The sequence below is a fragment of the Lupinus angustifolius genome, chromosome LG06 (assembly GCF_001865875.1).
Source record: "Lupinus angustifolius cultivar Tanjil chromosome LG06, LupAngTanjil_v1.0, whole genome shotgun sequence".
NCBI classification, from domain to species: Eukaryota; Viridiplantae; Streptophyta; class Magnoliopsida; order Fabales; family Fabaceae; genus Lupinus; species Lupinus angustifolius.
This window is the reverse complement of record NC_032014.1, coordinates 5322750-5339825: the sequence shown is the minus strand read 5'-3', so window position 1 is coordinate 5339825 and position 17076 is coordinate 5322750. Positions and strand designations below refer to the sequence as shown.

Genomic DNA, 17076 nt, shown 5'->3' with positions numbered 1-17076 from the left:
CTAGCCATGCCAAGCGTATAAGTAACATTATTTGTTTTGACATCAATTGGAGAAAAAATTAATAGTTTAGATATACTTTTTTTTTATTCATTCGTGTCTTCACACTGATCACGAATGAGGGGAATAGTTGAACATCAATATTCTGTAAGAAAAGTCCAAATAAGAATATATGAACTCAGAAAATCAGAAAAATGATAGTGTGTTTTATGTCTTAAAACAAAACGAGTATCACAAGAATTCATGGTCTTTGTCTCTCTCTCTCTTTTTATTTTCACCCAACATGACAAGTGCAAAAACCAGTTAAATACTGCGTTAGTTCTTAAATTTTCTCAGTCGACAACACCACACAAGAGACACAAGGAAAAAAGAAGAAGGGGGATAGTGAAGACCATGAAAATTGGAACTTCAAATATTTTCAAGGACCAATCACTCTCTGTCACCAAAAGACTTGTTCCATGGACTCTCTGTACTCTTCTTCTTCCCATAACTCTTCTTCAATTATACTTATACTTCTCTCCACAAATTCAGCTTCCCCCTTCAAGCCCCATCACCGTAACTTCCCACTCTTCTATTTCCCTTCCTCCTACTTCTACTACTTCTTCAGGTATATATGCACTAACTTATATTACTAACTTATCTAACTTACTATGTTCTAAATTGTAGTTGTGATGTGTTTTTTTGTTTATTGCAGAAAAGGACGTAGTTCATGAGACTCCATGTGACTATTCCAATGGTGAATGGATCCAAGACCCTATAGGCCCTTTATACAATGCAACCACATGTAATACCATCAAAGAAAGTGAGAAATGCATACCCAATGGAAGACCTGACATAGATTATCTTTATTGGAAATGGAAACCAAGTCAGTGCCATCTTCCAAGGTTTGAACCTCACACTTTCCTTCAACTCATTAAGAACAAGCACGTAGTTTTTGTTGGCGACTCTCTAGCTAGGAACCAATTAGAGTCACTACTTTGCATGTTAGCCACAGTTTCAGCCACAAACCTTATCTATGGGAATAGTGAGGATAATAAATTCCGTAGGTGGCACTTTCCTTCTCATAATGCAAACTTCTCCTTGTATTGGTCTCCATTTCTTGTTCAAGGTGTTGAAAGAGGCCAAAACAAAGGACCAAGTTGTAATACAATGCATTTGGATCATGTTAATGAGAGGTGGGCAAGAGATATTGATCAAATGGACTTGATTGTTATTTCATTTGGGCATTGGTTTTTGCTTCCTTCTGTTTACATTGAGGGTGGTTCTGTTTTGGGTAGCTTAAACTGCCCTGAACTTAATCACACTGAGATGGATTTTTATGAACCATTAAGAAAAGTTTTGAGGACTTCTCTTAATAGCATAATTGAGAGGAAAGTAGCTAAAGGAAGTGGAATTGATGTAATTGTGAAAACATTTTCACCTGATCATTTTGAAGGTGATTGGAATAAGGGTGGTACTTGTTCAAAGACTAGGCCATATAGAGAGGAAGAGAAGAAACTTGAAGGAATGGATGCTGAGATCAGAAGAATTCAGATAGAAGAAATGGAAAATGCAAAGGCAAAAGCCAATGAATTTGGAGGGTTCAGGTTGGAAGCATTGGATGTAACTAAATTAGCATTGTTGAGACCTGATGGCCACCCTGGTCCTTATATGAATCCATTTCCATTTGCAAATGGAGTTCAAGAATATGTGCAGAATGATTGTGTTCATTGGTGTTTGCCAGGGCCTGTAGACACTTGGAATGAAATTTTGCTAGAGATGATGAAGGGTTGGAAGGAAAAGCCAAGGAGCAAAGAGTGAATCATTCCTCACACACTTATTAATTTGTAGTAACACTTTAACCTTTTCACCATTGTGGATTGTATTAGAGAAAAAAAACAATTATTATTATTGTTTATTCAGTTTCGCTCTTAATGAAAAATAAAACATTTCCAAGGATCATGTTGATGAAAGGAGTTTTTAGATACTACTGGGCAGTTTTCACACAAAAAAAATTGTTTTGGGTCCCTGATAATAGCAATATATGTGTAATTAACTTTAATAGTGTTATTTTTATAATTAAAATTGTATTTTGATTTTAAAATATTTTTAGATTTGTGCATAAATAAAAAAAATAAAAAAGAGAGAGAAAGAGAAACATCTGATTTGTTGTAATAGAAAATATTAAAGTGGTGGTTAAAATAACACTACGGATATTTATCTTGGTCCTTCTGAATGTAAGAATCAAAATCATTTTGGTGATGGATGATAGTCATATTATCATAATGCCATATATCAACCATTACTCAAAAGGGGTGAACAGAGTGATCCTGCATTTTAGGAATAGTATGTTGCTGAATATCATAATGCCATATATCTTGATTAGCTATCAATCACTTATGACATATCCCACCAAGCGAGTATATTAAATGGTAAAATAGCTTAAGTGCAAATTTTGGATATGGGATTGCACTTGCTTAAAATAATGACAAAAAACTGTCACCCATGATATACTGTGGTCTATAACAAAAAAACCGTTTATAAACTCGGGAAAATTACATAGGACAACATTAACTTTGCTAAGCAAGTAAGCATATTCTTAGCACTGTATACCAGCATGCAGATGCTTGAAAACCCATCTCCCTGTGTTACAAGGTTTATTCCTATTATTACTAAAACGTAAACTATAAGGTTAAACAGCTACCATTATCTGTAAAATATGGATGTTATTATGTTAATTAATCAAATTCTTCATGCAGTTCAACCATCATAAACGTGCACTTTAGACTCTGAGATACAACCCACACTTTTGTGAAGCCAAATTTGAAAACATATACATTTGCAAATATTTTCTATTCTACAACAGAAAAAGATAGCATAAGCAAAATAAAAATTGATCACCTTAATCATAAAATCACTCTTTCTTGCTTAAAAAGATAAAACGAATCCCTCACTCTTCACTCCTTGGCTTTTCCTTCCACTTCTTCATCATCTCTAGCAAAATCTCATTCCAAGTGTCTATAGGCCCTGGCAAACACCAATGAACACAATCATTTTGCACATGTTCTTGAACACCATTTGCAAATGGAAATGGATTCATATAAGGACCAGGGTGGCCATCAGGTCTCAACAATGCTAATTTAGTTACATCCAATGCTTCCAACCTGAACCCTCCAAATTGTTTACCATATGACTTAGCATTCTCTACTTCTTCTAACTCAATCTTTCTGATTTCAGCATCTGTTCCTTCAACTTGCTTCTCCCCTTCTCTATATGGAGTACTCTTTGAACAAGTACCACTCTTGTCCCAATCACCTTCAAAATGAGAAGGGGAAATCGTTTCCACAATTACATCAATTCTGTTTCCTTTAGCAGCTTTCCTCTCAATTATGCTATTAAGACTAGTCCTTAAAGCTTTCCTTAAAGGACCATAAAAACCAATTTCTTTGTAATTAAGACCAGTACAGTTTAAGCAACCTATAACTGAATCACCCTCATAGTAGATTGAAGGAACTAAAAACCAATGCCCAAATGAAAGCACAATCAAGTCCATTTGATCAATATCCCTTGCCCATCTCTCATTAACATGATCCAAATACATTGTATTATATTTTGACCCTTTCTCAGGTGATTCTGATCTTTGAATACCTTGAACAAGAAAAGAGGACCAATAAAAAGAAAGATTTGCATTGTAAGAAGCAAAGTGCCACCTACGAGAACCTTGATGTTTAACACGTTTAGGTGTTGAAGCAGTGGCTAACATACAAAGAAGGGACTCTATTTGGTTCCTAGCAAGAGAATCTCCAACAAAAGCTACATGCTTGTTCTTAATGAGTTGGAGAAAAGTGTGAGGTTCAAACCTTGGAAGATTGCATTGACTTGGTTTCCATCTCCAGTAAAGATAATCTGAATCAGGCCTTCCATTAATTATACAATTCTGGCTTTGTTTGATTTTGATCTTTCTACCAATAGTATCATTATACAAAGGGCCTTTCTTATCACGTACCCATGTACCATTGGAATAGTCACATATGTTCTCATAAGCCTTTTCCTTTTCTGCAATGAAGAACAATGGAGTAATTTGAGACTTGTTTTTAAACTAACAAATACCACATCCAAATCCAAATTCTATGTTTCTATTAGAATTTTTGATGAAATTGAAAAATCTACTAGCAATTATATGGCTTCTGACAAAATGAAATCATACAATTGTGAAGTTTATGACAAAATGAAATGATGTAAGAATGTACCTATAGAATTTTTGTAGGTGAGGATGATAAAGGAGGGTGAGGTGAAATATAAGTAAAGTAGAGCAGGAAACAGAGCTACAGGAATCCAAGGAGAAAGTCTCATGGTCGTGGAGAGGAATTTTTTTCCTAGTGAATTTATGGAATAATCTATAATTCCATTTTATTATATATATATATATATAAAATCTCTTTTTTTTCCTAGAGAGTTTTCCTTTTTAATTTTTTACCTTAAAAGTCTTTAAAATGGAAGAAAAAAGAGATGAAAATGACGTTGAGAAGTTGATAGCACCAGAAATGACTTTCTAACGTGTGAAAGCATGTTAGAGACTGGGCTTACTTCGAGACTTTTTATATTTGGGATAGATTTTGGAAATTAAAAGATTCCAGAGATTGGACTTACTTTGAGACTTTTATTTTTAAATTGACAATTTTTCCATCAGTTTAATGTTTGATTTTATAAATTAAAAGTATTTTACTGATTTGGAAATGATTTTAGTACAGAAAATCTCTTTACAAAAGCCTCATTATAAATGTGAATGCCAAACGTTGAGAATGAGAAAAATGAAGGAGAAAAAAAAGTAAATGATGATAATTAAAGCATTTAAAACTTCCATAAATTATTTTGGATGGCCTTGATGGGATTATCTCCATCAGTTTGATAAACTTGGTTCATGGACTAAATGAGTTGAACTTGAGCTATAAATTGAGCTCGTTAAATAAACAAATTGAATTGAGTTGGATATAGTTCGTTTCATAGCTAACTCGATGTATATATAAACTAATTTTTAAGTTTGTTATCACCCATATATTAATTTTTATATTTATCGTTATTATATATAAATAAGATTATATATATATATATATATATATAATTTTTTGTAGTATTTTTTCAATATTTAATTAATTATTTGAGTTATCTAAATGAACTATTGGAACTGAACCAAACAGTTCGTGATCTTTAACCGAGTTGAATTTAGGCTAAAAAAATAACTCATATCAAACTCGATCAAGTTTCGAGTTAGTCAATCCTTATCAAGCTAAATCGAACTGAGTTATGGTTCAACTTAGTTCTACTCATTTCCAATCTTATCATAATGAGAGAGTCAGAATTAGGATTATGACATTATGTTTAAAAAATTTCTCTTTATAGTGAGTATTGAGAGGAGTTGAACTCCGAGTAATTACATTGTTCTGCATCACATTTTGTGAGATTGGCAACTACGTGACAGAGCCAAGGACAATAGGTTTAAAAAAAAGTTAAAGACTTATTTTGGTACATTATTATTTGGTAATAAGAATGATATTATCTCACCTGGATAAGAAATTAATTCATTTTAGTGTTGACTATTTCTTCCAACAAATAATGTTCATAGGAATCAAACTGTCTTTATGAAAATTTAACATAATCTTATACTATTATAACAATGTCTTTATTGGTGTCCATTATAATTTTTGCGTATATTAATACTGTACCTCAAATTGGAAACTCAAAATGCAAAAGAAAAAACAATTAACCAAATTCTTTTGAGTTGGACTCATAATGATTATTTATCAAAGAATAACTTTGGTTATCAAATGATTGAACAACTAAGAGCAATTTATTAATACTAATTTTGACCCTTTTAATCACTTTTGCCACTTAACCTTTTGTAATGACTATTTTGACTCAGTTCTAATTTTTTAATACTAATTTGTATTTTTACTTTTTTTTCAAAGATGAAAACGTTACCATAGAAAATCTATAAAAACTGTATTGAGTATTCAGTCTAACCGACGTGTTTTCATTAAAACATTGGTATGAATGATATTGATTTTTTAAGAATTTAAAAATAGTGTTTTTATATACGTCTAATGAATTATCTTTTATTCTAGTGCTAATTATTTATTGATTCTTAAATTATAATAATACATAAATGCTAAATATCATTTGAAAGAACCAAGTGAAAATAATTCCCATATAAAAATTGTGAGAACAATAAATTTGGACTTGTTTTCACACAAGTCACTCTCGTTATGTCAAAATATTTATAGAGACAGAAAATAAATATAACTTATTTTTTAAACCATAAGTATCATTTCAATTTATTAGCGTCACAATTTTCTTTAAGGCATATATAACTTCTGAAAGTAATTTCATTATGACTACATAATTATTATAATTTTAATTATAGATATAGAAAGAACCTACTTTTTTCTTTAAAATTCCTGCGTAGTCAATTTGTTTTCACCAAAGTTGGAAAATCTCCAAAATTATTAGTCGTAAGTCAAAATTAGTTATTTGTAAAAAAATTATGAATAGTTTTTTGGGGATCCAAAACTATTTTAAAACACATATGTGATCTTTGAATTCTAATTTTGTTTTTTTTTTTTACTTTTTATGGAATACACACCCAAATTCATAGAAAAGGTTGAAATCCTCAAATCTAGTATCCCAAATTGGATCTAATACGTGAAATTGAAGAGAAATCATAGATTACATCTCAAAAATCAACGACAAAAATCATGATCACTAGCAATCTTGATCGAGGCCATGAAAAAGGTCCAGAGCTCTGCCATCATCATCATCATATCCCAACCTTAAAATGAAATGCCCTGGAAATTGTCCTTTAATTTTTACAATGATGTGTCCTTGAAAAGTGCACGTTGTGTCTTTCTATGTTTATTGTAAGTAATCAGGCACGAAGACATCAATTGAATCCTAAAGTTATGAATCAAAGAAAGTAAGAGGATCATGTTATGAATGGGAAACCCATGAATCCCAAGAAAAAGAAAAAAAGAGTAATAATATTATGAAAATGAAATAACAGGAAAGAAAGAAGGACTGCTATGAAAATGGGAGCTACAACAACTAATGCATCCAAAGATCAATCCTTGTCCCTCATCAAGACACTACTTCCTATAGCATTGCTACCCATAGCTATACTTTGCATTTACTTTTATCCTCTCTCTTTCACGTCTCCAGGTATATATATGCAAAGATCATGTGGGGTTTGTTGGTGTATTTAATAATCACTGTACATGATTGTACTTGTTCTTTTTGTAGAAAAGGAGAAAGCTTATGAGTACTCGTGTGATTACTCCTATGGTAAATGGGTCAAAGACAAGAGAGGCCCGTTGTATAATGAGAGCACAAGTAGTAAGATCAAAATCAAACGAAGCCAAAATTGTATAGCCAATGGAAGGCCTGACTCAGATTATCTTTACTGGAGATGGAAACCAAGTCAATGTAATCTTCCAAGGTTTGAACCTCACACTTTTCTCCAACTCATTAAGAACAAGCATGTAGCTTTTGTTGGAGACTCTCTTGCTAGGAACCAAATAGAGTCCCTTCTTTGCATGTTAGCCACTGCTTCAACTCCTAAACGTGTTAAACATCAAGGTTCTCGTAGGTGGCACTTTGCTTCTTACAATGCAAATCTTTCTTTTTATTGGTCCTCTTTTCTTGTTCAAGGTGTTCAAAGATCAGAATCATCACAGAAAGGGCCAAATTTTAATACAATGTATTTGGATCATGTTAATGAGAGATGGGCAAGGGATATTGATCAAATGGACTTGATTGTGCTTTCATTTGGGCATTGGTTTTTAGTTCCTTCAATCTACTATGAGGGTGATTCAGTTATAGGTTGCTTAAACTGTACTGGTCTTAATTACAAAGAAATTGGTTTTTATGGTCCTTTAAGGAAAGCTTTAAGGACTAGTCTTAATAGCATAATTGAGAGGAAAGCTGCTAAAGGAAACAGAATTGATGTAATTGTGGAAACATTTTCGCCTTCTCATTTTGAAGGTGATTGGGACAAGGGTGGTACTTGTTCAAAGAGTACTCCATATAGAGAAGGGGAGAAGCAAGTTGAAGGAACAGATGCTGAAATCAGAAAGATTGAGCTAGAAGAAGTAGAAAATGCTAAGGCATATGGTAAACAATTTGAAGGGTTTAGGTTAGAGGCATTGGATGTAACCAAATTAGCATTATTAAGACCTGATGGTCATCCAGGTGCTTATTTGAATCCATTTCCATTTGCAAATGGAGTTCAAAAGTATGTGCAAAATGATTGTGTTCATTGGTGTTTGCCAGGGCCTATAGACACTTGGAATGAGATTTTGCTAGAGCTAATGAAGAAATGGAAAGAAAAACCATACAGTGATTAGTCCAATCTTTTGATGATTTAGAAACTAAATACATATTTATATTTTTTAATTATTCATTATTTATTACTTCTTTTCTATCTCATATTTTGTCCATTTCTTTTTTATTTTAGTTTTTAATCTGCACTGATATTATTTTAATTAAATTATATTCAATTTTATATCATTTATTGATGTGTGTAGCCTTAAACATCAAATAAAAATAAAGATAAGAGTGTAACATACATTGTTAGTATATTATCTATACATTTCTATTTTTTTTAAGAATTAACGATCATAGTAATGTATTGATATGGTATAAAATCAACTATGCCTACATATATTTTGTTTTCTCTAAAGATAATATTTAGTAGTTAACCAACTAAATTTATGTTCAAGCGTTTTGTCCCTTGCGTGATTTTCGCCGAACTCCAAATCTAATTGATGCTCAATTCTTCCGCTGTTATAGCAATCCTCAATAAGTATTAACGGGAATTAGAATTGATAAAATTATATTTTGTACACAAATAATTGTTGAACAGTTCAAGAGAGTTCTCCACTTCTCCCATGTCACTCTCTAAAGTAATAACAAAATCTTCCCCCAAATCACAACTGTACATTTGATGGATAATAATTAATTAATTAATCTACTTGATTGTTAATAAAGATGAACCACATATTTGAGGAGGGTCGGAAATGAGTTGAACTAGAACTCAACTTGGTTCAACTCGAAAAGATTTATTCAGCTTTAAATTCAACTCGAGTTAGATATGAGTTATTTATTTTAGCTTGAGTTTGACTCGGTTAAAGTTTACAAACTGTTCGACTCAGTTCAAATTGGTTCATTTAAAAAACTTAGACAATTAATTCATTTCTAAAAATATTGCAAAATTATATATATAAATATAACAAAATAAAAATAATAATAACAATAAACATGAAAAATTATTATATATATATATCGAGCTAGCTGATAAATTTAATGAGTCGAATTGTGTCTAGTTTAAGTCTGACTCGTTTATTTGACGAGTTTAATTTTTAGTTTAAGTCCAATTGATTTAGTTTATGAATTAAGTTTCAAACTAAATAACAAGTTAAGTTTCAAATGAATATCAAATTGTTTCTATTGATTGTGAGCCCTATGATTAAACAAACTTCTTTAGTTACGTTCATTCCCTTTTCTTGCATTGTTGTATTTAGATTTTAGTTTCCATGTGACGATGATGGTGATAGCTAACTTTTTTAATGGAAGTCATGATAAAGCAGGTAAACAACTAAAGCATCCAATTATTTTTTAACACAAACCATCCTAATAAGTCAAAGTTAGCAGCCCTATCAACTAGAATGGACAAAAGTACATGGAGCCAGCATTATAACGAGGTGACATTATAGGCTTTCACACAAGTAGTCCTAATTAATATTAACACAAAGCATACACAAATTGAGTTTAGGAAGGAAAGAAAATTACACAATGGTTGTATTTCCCAATGTAAAAAATCCTGATTTATAGTTAGTAAGTTAGAGAAATCATGGGAATCCTACCATGTGTTTTAGTAACAGAATGAATAACCCATGAAAGCGGCTTCTTTGTTTCTCCCTCTTTGACCTTCACTTCACATACTAATACTACTACTATGTACTAAGCTAAGAGCACCTGAAAATACAAACATAAACATAGCAAGAAAAGGAAGGGTATGAAAATGGGAATTACAAACCCATTCAAAGATCAATCTTTGTCCCTTACCAAGAAACTTCTTCCTTGGACTCTATATGTTCTTCCTCCCATAGCTATGCTTTGCTTATACTTTAAACCTATCTCTTTTACTCCATCATCAGCAACTGAGTTTCCTCATTCCAGACTCATCACCATCACCTCTCATTCTTCTCTGCCTTTTCTTTCTGTTCCTCCCACTTCTCCTCCTCCTAAAGGTACATAATTGCATGCATAATTTCATCTTAGTTAAACTACATAATTGCTAGTGCATATATATTCTTAAAGGCCTTGTTATTATTGATCAATACTCCCAGGACATGAGTTATGGTATCAAATCAAGAAATCAAATGCTGCAATTTTTTTATTGGAATGTTCCATCTTGAATTTCAATATCTATTAAATATAATCATTTTTAATAAAAACTTTTTATTTGGATTCCTTAATTTGTGTCATTAAGGCTATGGACACTGTTTAACAGGACAAATTCTAATTAGCAACTTGGGACGTAAGATTTTTGGCTCACTAGACTTAATTCTTTCTTGAATGCAGAAAAGGAAAAAGCTTATGAGAAACCATGTGACTACTCCAATGGAAAATGGGTTCATGACAAGAAAGGCCCTTTGTACAATGATACAACCTGTGGTACTATAAAATATGGCAGAAATTGCATCACCCATGGAAGGAGTGATACTGGTTATCTTTACTGGAGATGGAAACCCAGAAGGTGCAATCTTCCAAGGTTTGAGTCTCCAACTTTTCTCCAAATCATTAGGAACAAGCATGTAGCTTTTATTGGAGATTCTATGGCTAGGAACCAATTAGAGTCCCTCCTTTGCATGATAGCAACTGCTTCAACTCCTAACCTTGTTTATCAAAAGGGTGAGGACAACAAATTCAGTCGGTGGCATTTCCCTTCACACAATGCAAGCATTTCCTTGTATTGGTCACCATTTCTTGTGCAAGGTGTTGAGAAATCAGAGACAAAGCCATATAATGAGTTGTACTTGGACCATATTGATGAGAAGTGGGGAAGGGATATAGATCAAATGGACTTGATTGTGTTATCATTTGGACATTGGTTTTTGCTTTCAGCAGTTTACTATGAGAATGATTCAGTTTTAGGTTGTCATTATTGTCCTGGTCTTAATCACACTGAGATTGGGTTCTATGATGTGTTAAGGAAGGCTTTAAGGACTACCCTTAATAGCATTATTGATAAGAGAGGAACTAAGGGTAATGGAATTGATGTAATTGTGACAACATTTACACCCCATCATTTTGAAGGTGATTGGGATAAGGCTGGTGCATGTCCAAAGATTAGGCCTTATAGAAATAAAGAGAAGAAACTTGAAGGAATGGATGCTGAGATGAGGAAAGTTGAGATTGAAGAAGTGGAAAATGCTAAGGCAAAAGCTAGTGAATTTGGAAGGTTTAGGTTGAAGGCATTGGATGTAACTAAATTAGCATTGTTGAGACCTGATGGTCACCCTGGTCCTTATATGAATCCATTTCCATTTGCAAATGGAGTTCAAGAGCATGTGCAAAATGATTGTGTTCATTGGTGCTTGCCAGGGCCTATAGATTCTTGGAATGAGATTTTTCTGGAGATGATGAAGATGTGGGAGTAGTATCAAAGAAGTGAAGAATGTGGTAGTTCTCATATCTTGTAAATTTATTATCTTGCACTGGAAAAGAACAATAGTTTTGTTTTAGTTTTTCTTCTTCCAAAAGTTAGAAAACATTGAGTAACTTGTTCTGAAAATATGTTCTTACAAAAATATAGAAAACTCGTGCATATCTATGTTCCATGATATTATTCTACAGGATCTGATTTTTGCATCTTGAGATATGCCTGATGCATGTTTAAATGATTAGATCTTTAGGGATATCTCTCAGGTATCTATTTCCTTCAAGGTATATGTTTCGGACAAAACCTTGTACTCTGTTTGGGCGTTCGGCTAACAAATCTAGGCCAACGTGTATTCCTTATTCCAGTTTTGGTCAATCGACCTCGACATTCCTCAATTATTATATAAGTTTCTGTTAATGTTTATTATCATTTTTAATTTCAAAATTTATTCCATGTGAAAAATATTATATTATTAATACCGTTAAACATAACATGAGCTGTAATAATATCTTTTTAACACATTCTTGTACAACAAATCTATTGTTACAATATGTACATCATTTCACATAACAGAATAATTAAAACGTTATTATTTAACGGCCATTATACTCCCCCGTTTGCCTTTCATCACTTCGTTACTCATACTTCCCTACCAAGATCTTCGCTTTATGTTTCTTTGCAAACTGTTTCTCTCTCTCTCTCGTATGATACCAATTAAACCAGTACATATTGGAAATGATTTTTCCTTCTTCAAGAAATCGGTGACACTGCTTTTTCATATGCGAAGGTTAGTTTCGGAGAATGATTCTTGGTAAACAGGGACAAGAAGTAGGTCGACGACAGTGGATGTAATGGTTTTGGGATAGTTGATGTCATGGTGAAATGAAAGTGGCGGAGCAGAATTGTTCTGGTGGAAGGGTCTCTAAAAATTATGGCGAATAAGATAAAAAAGTTTCGATCTTTATCAAAGTTTTATTGGTGGGACAAGAAACATGGATTTGAAAATATCTCTCACGAGGTATATATTTTTCAATTTTCCAGGAAAGTGATTTATTTTTGTCATGTTGGTTACCTTAGATGCTGTTTTTTTGTGTGTATAGCACAAGTGCATGAATGGGGTTGGAGAAGAGAAATGCAAATACTCTTTTAACTTTGTCTACAATTGAGTTCCCTTATCTCTAAAGTCTAAACATGAATGAAAGAACTTATTGACTTCTGGAGTTTGATTTTTAATTACGAAATCATCATAATTCTGGTGTCTAAATTTGTGATTTCACTAGATCATTCTCAAACTATGCATAACCATTCCCAAGCCTTTTGAATTCGTATAGATAATCAGTTGGAGTTCTTTTACACATTCTGCCATTGAAGGTCTCTCACTACTATCAGCACGGACACATCTTGATGCTAGATTGGCAAACATGACTATTGACTGAATGGTGTAAGAATTTCGAGCCATGTCCGGATCTATCACTTTTCGGAGCTTCTTGCGGTCATTCAGTATGTTCCTGACCTGCATATGAATGTTAACTGTGGTAAAGTCTTTCCATTGTATGAGTCTAAAATTCTAGAACTTGTGAACCAGATAATTATTGTGCAATGGTTTTTTAAAGATTATAAAAGAAACCCTATGATTTAGTGGTAATTGAATAAAAAAGGATGGCCCGATGTGCAAGACTCCCATCTAGTGGGGTCTAGGAAGGATGTTTGCACCCTTACCTCTGCAAATGGGGAGACGGTTTCTAGGATTTAAACCTGTGACCTAGAAGTCATAAGACATGCAACCTTATCATCATGTCGAGGCTCACCCTCTATTATTAGTAATTGTATCATTTGTATGTCCAAAATTTTAATGAAATAATAAAATCACAATGGAAACTTTCAAGGTCCTAATGTTTGTGTGTTTGTACGTTTCCTACCTGTAGTACAAGATTCTGATCGTTAGGACCCTGGTTTAGATCTATAGCTCGGCGTCCAGTCAAAAGTTCCAGTAGAACAACGCCAAAAGCATATACATCACTTTGTAGAGTGAGTTTCCCAGTCTGTTATCAAAAGAAATATATTAATGGTTTTAGTGTGAAACCACTCTTATGTAGCAATCCACAGATACTAGATATAATAATGTTAAAGGTTGCATGATAGCATTTTGAGATATACACATTTGAGTAATTGAGCTATTTAATGGTATGCTGTATACATAGATATGTGGAGGGACTGATAGATTCATAATATTAACTGGTGTAACAATATTCAATTGTAAGTAGTTAAGTACCAAAGCTTATCCCTTCTGATGTAAATTATTTTCATTTAAGGTCATATATAGTAAAGGTTAAGGTGAAAACATGTGTTTCCTATGAGCCTGCACATCTTGTTTTCATTCGAGTCCAAAGCTACGCTTTAGAGAAGAAATAAAAACTCCTTTAGAGGTTGTCAAAGACCAAGTTGACCTAAAGCTTTGGCATATAGGTAAGACCTGAAAATGATTGATTTTAATAACTCTTTAACACTCTTTTGAAAGCCTTCTATGCTTTATATGTGGATGAGTACAGAAATTTCAATGATCTTCATGCTGGAATGTTAGTTACTTGACCATTGGTGGATATGATTAATTATAGGACACTTGTGTCTATCAGGTTCTGACATCTAGACAACCACTTGACGCAAAAACAAGGGCCCTATAATTGTTTTTTAAGTCAAATGACTTCTAAGTCTCACTTAGGGTGCTTAGTTATAACAAATTTTCACTGAATCCTTTCGCATAACTTTAATAACCATTACAAGAAAACTAAAAGAGTTCTTTGGAATTGGATAGAGTTCCTGCCTTAGCCCTCAGGATTTAAGGCAGGCCAGACACTCAAAGTTATGCCTATTGTTGCTGCCTCCGAAGCACGGATTCGTCAAACACCCTCACGTGTCGGTGTCCGACACGTATCCGACACGGATACGCTCGGATTCGCGAAGGATACATATCCGTAGAGTATCCAAAAAATAATTAAATATCAAGACACGTATCCGATTCGTTTTCAATAAAATATAGGATATATGGATTCGTTTTCAGTAAAATATAGGATACATAGCTTCGTTTTCAATAAAATAGGATAAGATAAATTCGTTTTCACTAAATTAAGATAAGATAGATTTGTTATGGAGGGCAATAATTTTCAATTTCCATTATATTTTTTTACTTTGGATATTTTGATTTACACTTATAATTTTATCATATTTTATGTGTTTTTATTATTTTATACGCGTATCCCTAGACGTATCGTATCCTATATTTTAGAAAAAATGTGTGTTGACGTATCAGATATGTATCGTATCCGACACACGTATAGGTTGCTGCATCATTTGGTGTTGAATTTGCTGTCTTAACCTGTGTTGGGGATTTATTTTCTGCAGGCCTAAATGAACAAAAGCGGTACTAGCAGGTGTTGAGTTGCTGTTGTTCAACAATTGAGAATGCTCATTATTTCGTCTTCAATAAGATGAAATTAAAGGAATTAGAATACTTGGGCATACTATGCATGCTAATCCTGCTTTGCAGCAGTAGTGGGTTCTTGATGTTTAAAAATGTGAAGATGATTCCTTCATATGTACAGGAATAATTGAAAAAGAATTGATTGAATGCAATGTATAGTAAAATTTCATTTTTATGTCACGAGTGAATGACATAAAAAAACCTGAAAGAATCTTTATCTCAAGGTGTTGGACAAGTGAATATACAACACACTCAGAGCTATATTATCAATCAATATATATGGCTTAAGTGCATACCGATGTATATTCAGGATCAAAATAGCCAAAGGTACCAAGTACCCTGGCTGTCACATGTGTTTCTTGTCCTTCAGGCATTAACTTGGCGAGCCCAAAATCCGATATCTACAAAAAAAGGTTGTTAACTCTGCACATATTATTATAAGAAATAAAGTTATGAGTTATTGTTGTGTGTTCATTTATACCTTAGCTTCAAAGTTGGCATCTAAGAGAATATTGGTCGATTTGAAATCTCTATGAACAATAGGGATTCCAATGTCAGAACTTGAATGAAGATAATGAAGTCCTCTTGCAGCTCCTAGTGCCACTTTTAGTCTTACTGGCCAATCCATTTTTCTTTCCCCAATTCCTAAAATTAGGCATAGATTAATAGAAGCATAGAATAAGATGTTTTAATATGATTGTGGATTTTGGATCAATGACAAACCATTTAAATGATCTTGCAGGTTCCCATTATGCATATATTTGTATACCAGGAACCTATGCTTTCCATCAGCACAGTAGCCTATCAGAGAAACAAGATTTGGGTGGTGGAGTCTGCTCAAGATGTCAACTTCAACACGGAACTCATGTTCCCCCTGTGCTAATTTAATTGCTGGCAACTCCATCTTCTTGATTGCTACAACCTTAAGAAGGAGGTATATTGTATTATTATGCATTCATCTATTTATCTAAATCACAGGTTGAGCCATTTTATACAAGCATCCTTTTATTAGAAGCTACAACTTATGTTACCTCTCCTGACCGCAAAGTGCCCCGGTAGACTTTGCCAAATCCTCCTTTTCCAAGCAGATTTTCCTCACTGAATGAACCTGTTGCCTCTTCCATCTCCTTGAGTATGAAAACAGATGACCCATGCAGTCTTTTTGTAGGTTGTGGTGTTTGATCTTCGAGTTGCCAAAACTCTGCAGGTTTGTAAATCCCTGAATAAATAATGTCTAAATGTTAGAGTTGGTTGTGCAATGGAATAGCAACCAGTGCAAGATTAAAGCACAATGAAAATAAGAAAAATACATGGGTCTGTATGATCTTCAGATTTGCTCCTGCGGCGCTTATTCCAGGCTGAGACTAAACCAAATGGCATGATTTACTCTACTTTATATGCTTAAAGATTGAAATTTTAGGTTCTGGCACAATGAAATATGCAAGTAACACCCATTGAGAAAACAGTGTATTTGGCTGAGAACCTTATAATAAATCACTTTGGAATACTTGGCATGTGCCTGAGAGAGCTAATATTCCCATATAAAAAAGGTATTTTAATAACATGGGAATCCTCTATGGAGTACTTATGGAGCAAGTGAAATTAGATTAGAAGAATACTCAATAAACCTAAGAGAGAGACAGAGATATGTGCTTTAAGGTAAAGAGAAAGCTGAGAAAAGAAAAGGTAGGTAGGGCTTGCTTACATTAGGTTTGGGTGCCAAGCTTTGACAAGGAAATGAAAACTGAAGCCTCATTTTCCAAGTTCATCATCCTTATCTTCATAATAAGTGGTGGTTGGGATGGTATTTTCAGTACCAAAATTGTTTCTAAATCTTTCTCCATGTATGGTACAACCGTCATTGTTAGTGCTATGGAAGTCTATCGTCAGCACTTGTCAATGATTT

At 33.3% G+C, this 17076-nt stretch overlaps 5 protein-coding genes and 1 long non-coding RNA gene across 10 annotated transcripts; 4 read left to right on the top strand and 2 right to left on the bottom strand.

Annotated features, from left to right (window-relative positions):
• Positions 211-1846, top strand: LOC109349398 (protein ALTERED XYLOGLUCAN 4-like). Its single transcript, XM_019590181.1, has 2 exons — positions 211-604; positions 692-1846. The coding sequence occupies exons 1-2, from the start codon at positions 241-243 to the stop codon at positions 1795-1797; spliced, it is 1470 nt and encodes a 489-aa protein (XP_019445726.1). The 5' UTR covers positions 211-240; the 3' UTR covers positions 1798-1846.
• On the bottom strand, positions 2715-4342 carry LOC109350849 (protein ALTERED XYLOGLUCAN 4-like). The gene is made up of 2 exons (XM_019592157.1): positions 4227-4342; positions 2715-4032 (listed from the first exon to the last, which is right to left on the bottom strand). The coding sequence occupies exons 1-2, from the start codon at positions 4327-4329 to the stop codon at positions 2927-2929; spliced, it is 1209 nt and encodes a 402-aa protein (XP_019447702.1). The 5' UTR covers positions 4330-4342; the 3' UTR covers positions 2715-2926.
• LOC109350853 (protein ALTERED XYLOGLUCAN 4-like) lies at positions 6674-8376 on the top strand. Its single transcript, XM_019592163.1, has 2 exons — positions 6674-7188; positions 7270-8376. The coding sequence occupies exons 1-2, from the start codon at positions 7053-7055 to the stop codon at positions 8370-8372; spliced, it is 1239 nt and encodes a 412-aa protein (XP_019447708.1). The 5' UTR covers positions 6674-7052; the 3' UTR covers positions 8373-8376.
• LOC109349216 (protein ALTERED XYLOGLUCAN 4-like) lies at positions 9796-11784 on the top strand. The gene is made up of 2 exons (XM_019589942.1): positions 9796-10277; positions 10612-11784. Exons 1-2 carry the CDS (start codon positions 10043-10045, stop codon positions 11688-11690), a joined length of 1314 nt encoding a protein of 437 aa, XP_019445487.1. The 5' UTR covers positions 9796-10042; the 3' UTR covers positions 11691-11784.
• Positions 12842-17076, bottom strand: LOC109349214 (probable serine/threonine-protein kinase PBL7). Of its 5 annotated transcripts, none has more exons than XM_019589938.1 (8): positions 16654-17076; positions 16481-16561; positions 16202-16404; positions 15894-16092; positions 15652-15815; positions 15467-15571; positions 13612-13734; positions 12842-13205 (listed from the first exon to the last, which is right to left on the bottom strand). In XM_019589938.1, exons 2-8 carry the CDS (start codon positions 16548-16550, stop codon positions 12969-12971), a joined length of 1101 nt encoding a protein of 366 aa, XP_019445483.1. In that variant the 5' UTR covers positions 16551-16561; positions 16654-17076; the 3' UTR covers positions 12842-12968. The 5 variants fall into 5 exon arrangements, with proteins under 5 accessions (XP_019445483.1, XP_019445485.1, XP_019445482.1 ...); XM_019589940.1 differs by having other exon boundaries at positions 16202-16389; XM_019589937.1 differs by having other exon boundaries at positions 16481-16558.
• Positions 13741-15345, top strand: LOC109349215. Its single transcript, XR_002107931.1, has 2 exons — positions 13741-14563; positions 15028-15345. It is a non-coding gene; the product is annotated as an uncharacterized LOC109349215 (long non-coding RNA).

Bases quoted from the DNA above. Each gene is read 5' to 3' on its own strand.
- LOC109349216 (XM_019589942.1), top strand. From the start codon at position 10,043: ATGAAAATGGGAATTACAAACCCATTCAAAGATCAATCTTTGTCCCTT. The intron at 10,278-10,611 runs GTACATAATTGC...TCTTGAATGCAG, and splicing joins CACTTCTCCTCCTCCTAAAG to AAAAGGAAAAAGCTTATGAG.
- LOC109349398 (XM_019590181.1), top strand. From the start codon at position 241: ATGGTCTTTGTCTCTCTCTCTCTTTTTATTTTCACCCAACATGACAAG. The intron at 605-691 runs GTATATATGCAC...TGTTTATTGCAG, and splicing joins TACTTCTACTACTTCTTCAG to AAAAGGACGTAGTTCATGAG.
- LOC109350849 (XM_019592157.1), bottom strand. From the start codon at position 4,329: ATGAGACTTTCTCCTTGGATTCCTGTAGCTCTGTTTCCTGCTCTACTT. The intron at 4,033-4,226 runs GTACATTCTTAC...TCTTCATTGCAG, and splicing joins CACCTACAAAAATTCTATAG to AAAAGGAAAAGGCTTATGAG.
- LOC109349214 (XM_019589938.1), bottom strand. From the start codon at position 16,550: ATGCCATTTGGTTTAGTCTCAGCCTGGAATAAGCGCCGCAGGAGCAAA. The intron at 16,093-16,201 runs GTAACATAAGTT...CTCCTTCTTAAG, and splicing joins GCACTTTGCGGTCAGGAGAG to GTTGTAGCAATCAAGAAGAT. The intron at 15,816-15,893 runs GTTTGTCATTGA...GCCTAATTTTAG, and splicing joins CCTGCAAGATCATTTAAATG to GAATTGGGGAAAGAAAAATG.
- LOC109350853 (XM_019592163.1), top strand. From the start codon at position 7,053: ATGAAAATGGGAGCTACAACAACTAATGCATCCAAAGATCAATCCTTG. The intron at 7,189-7,269 runs GTATATATATGC...TTCTTTTTGTAG, and splicing joins TCTCTCTTTCACGTCTCCAG to AAAAGGAGAAAGCTTATGAG.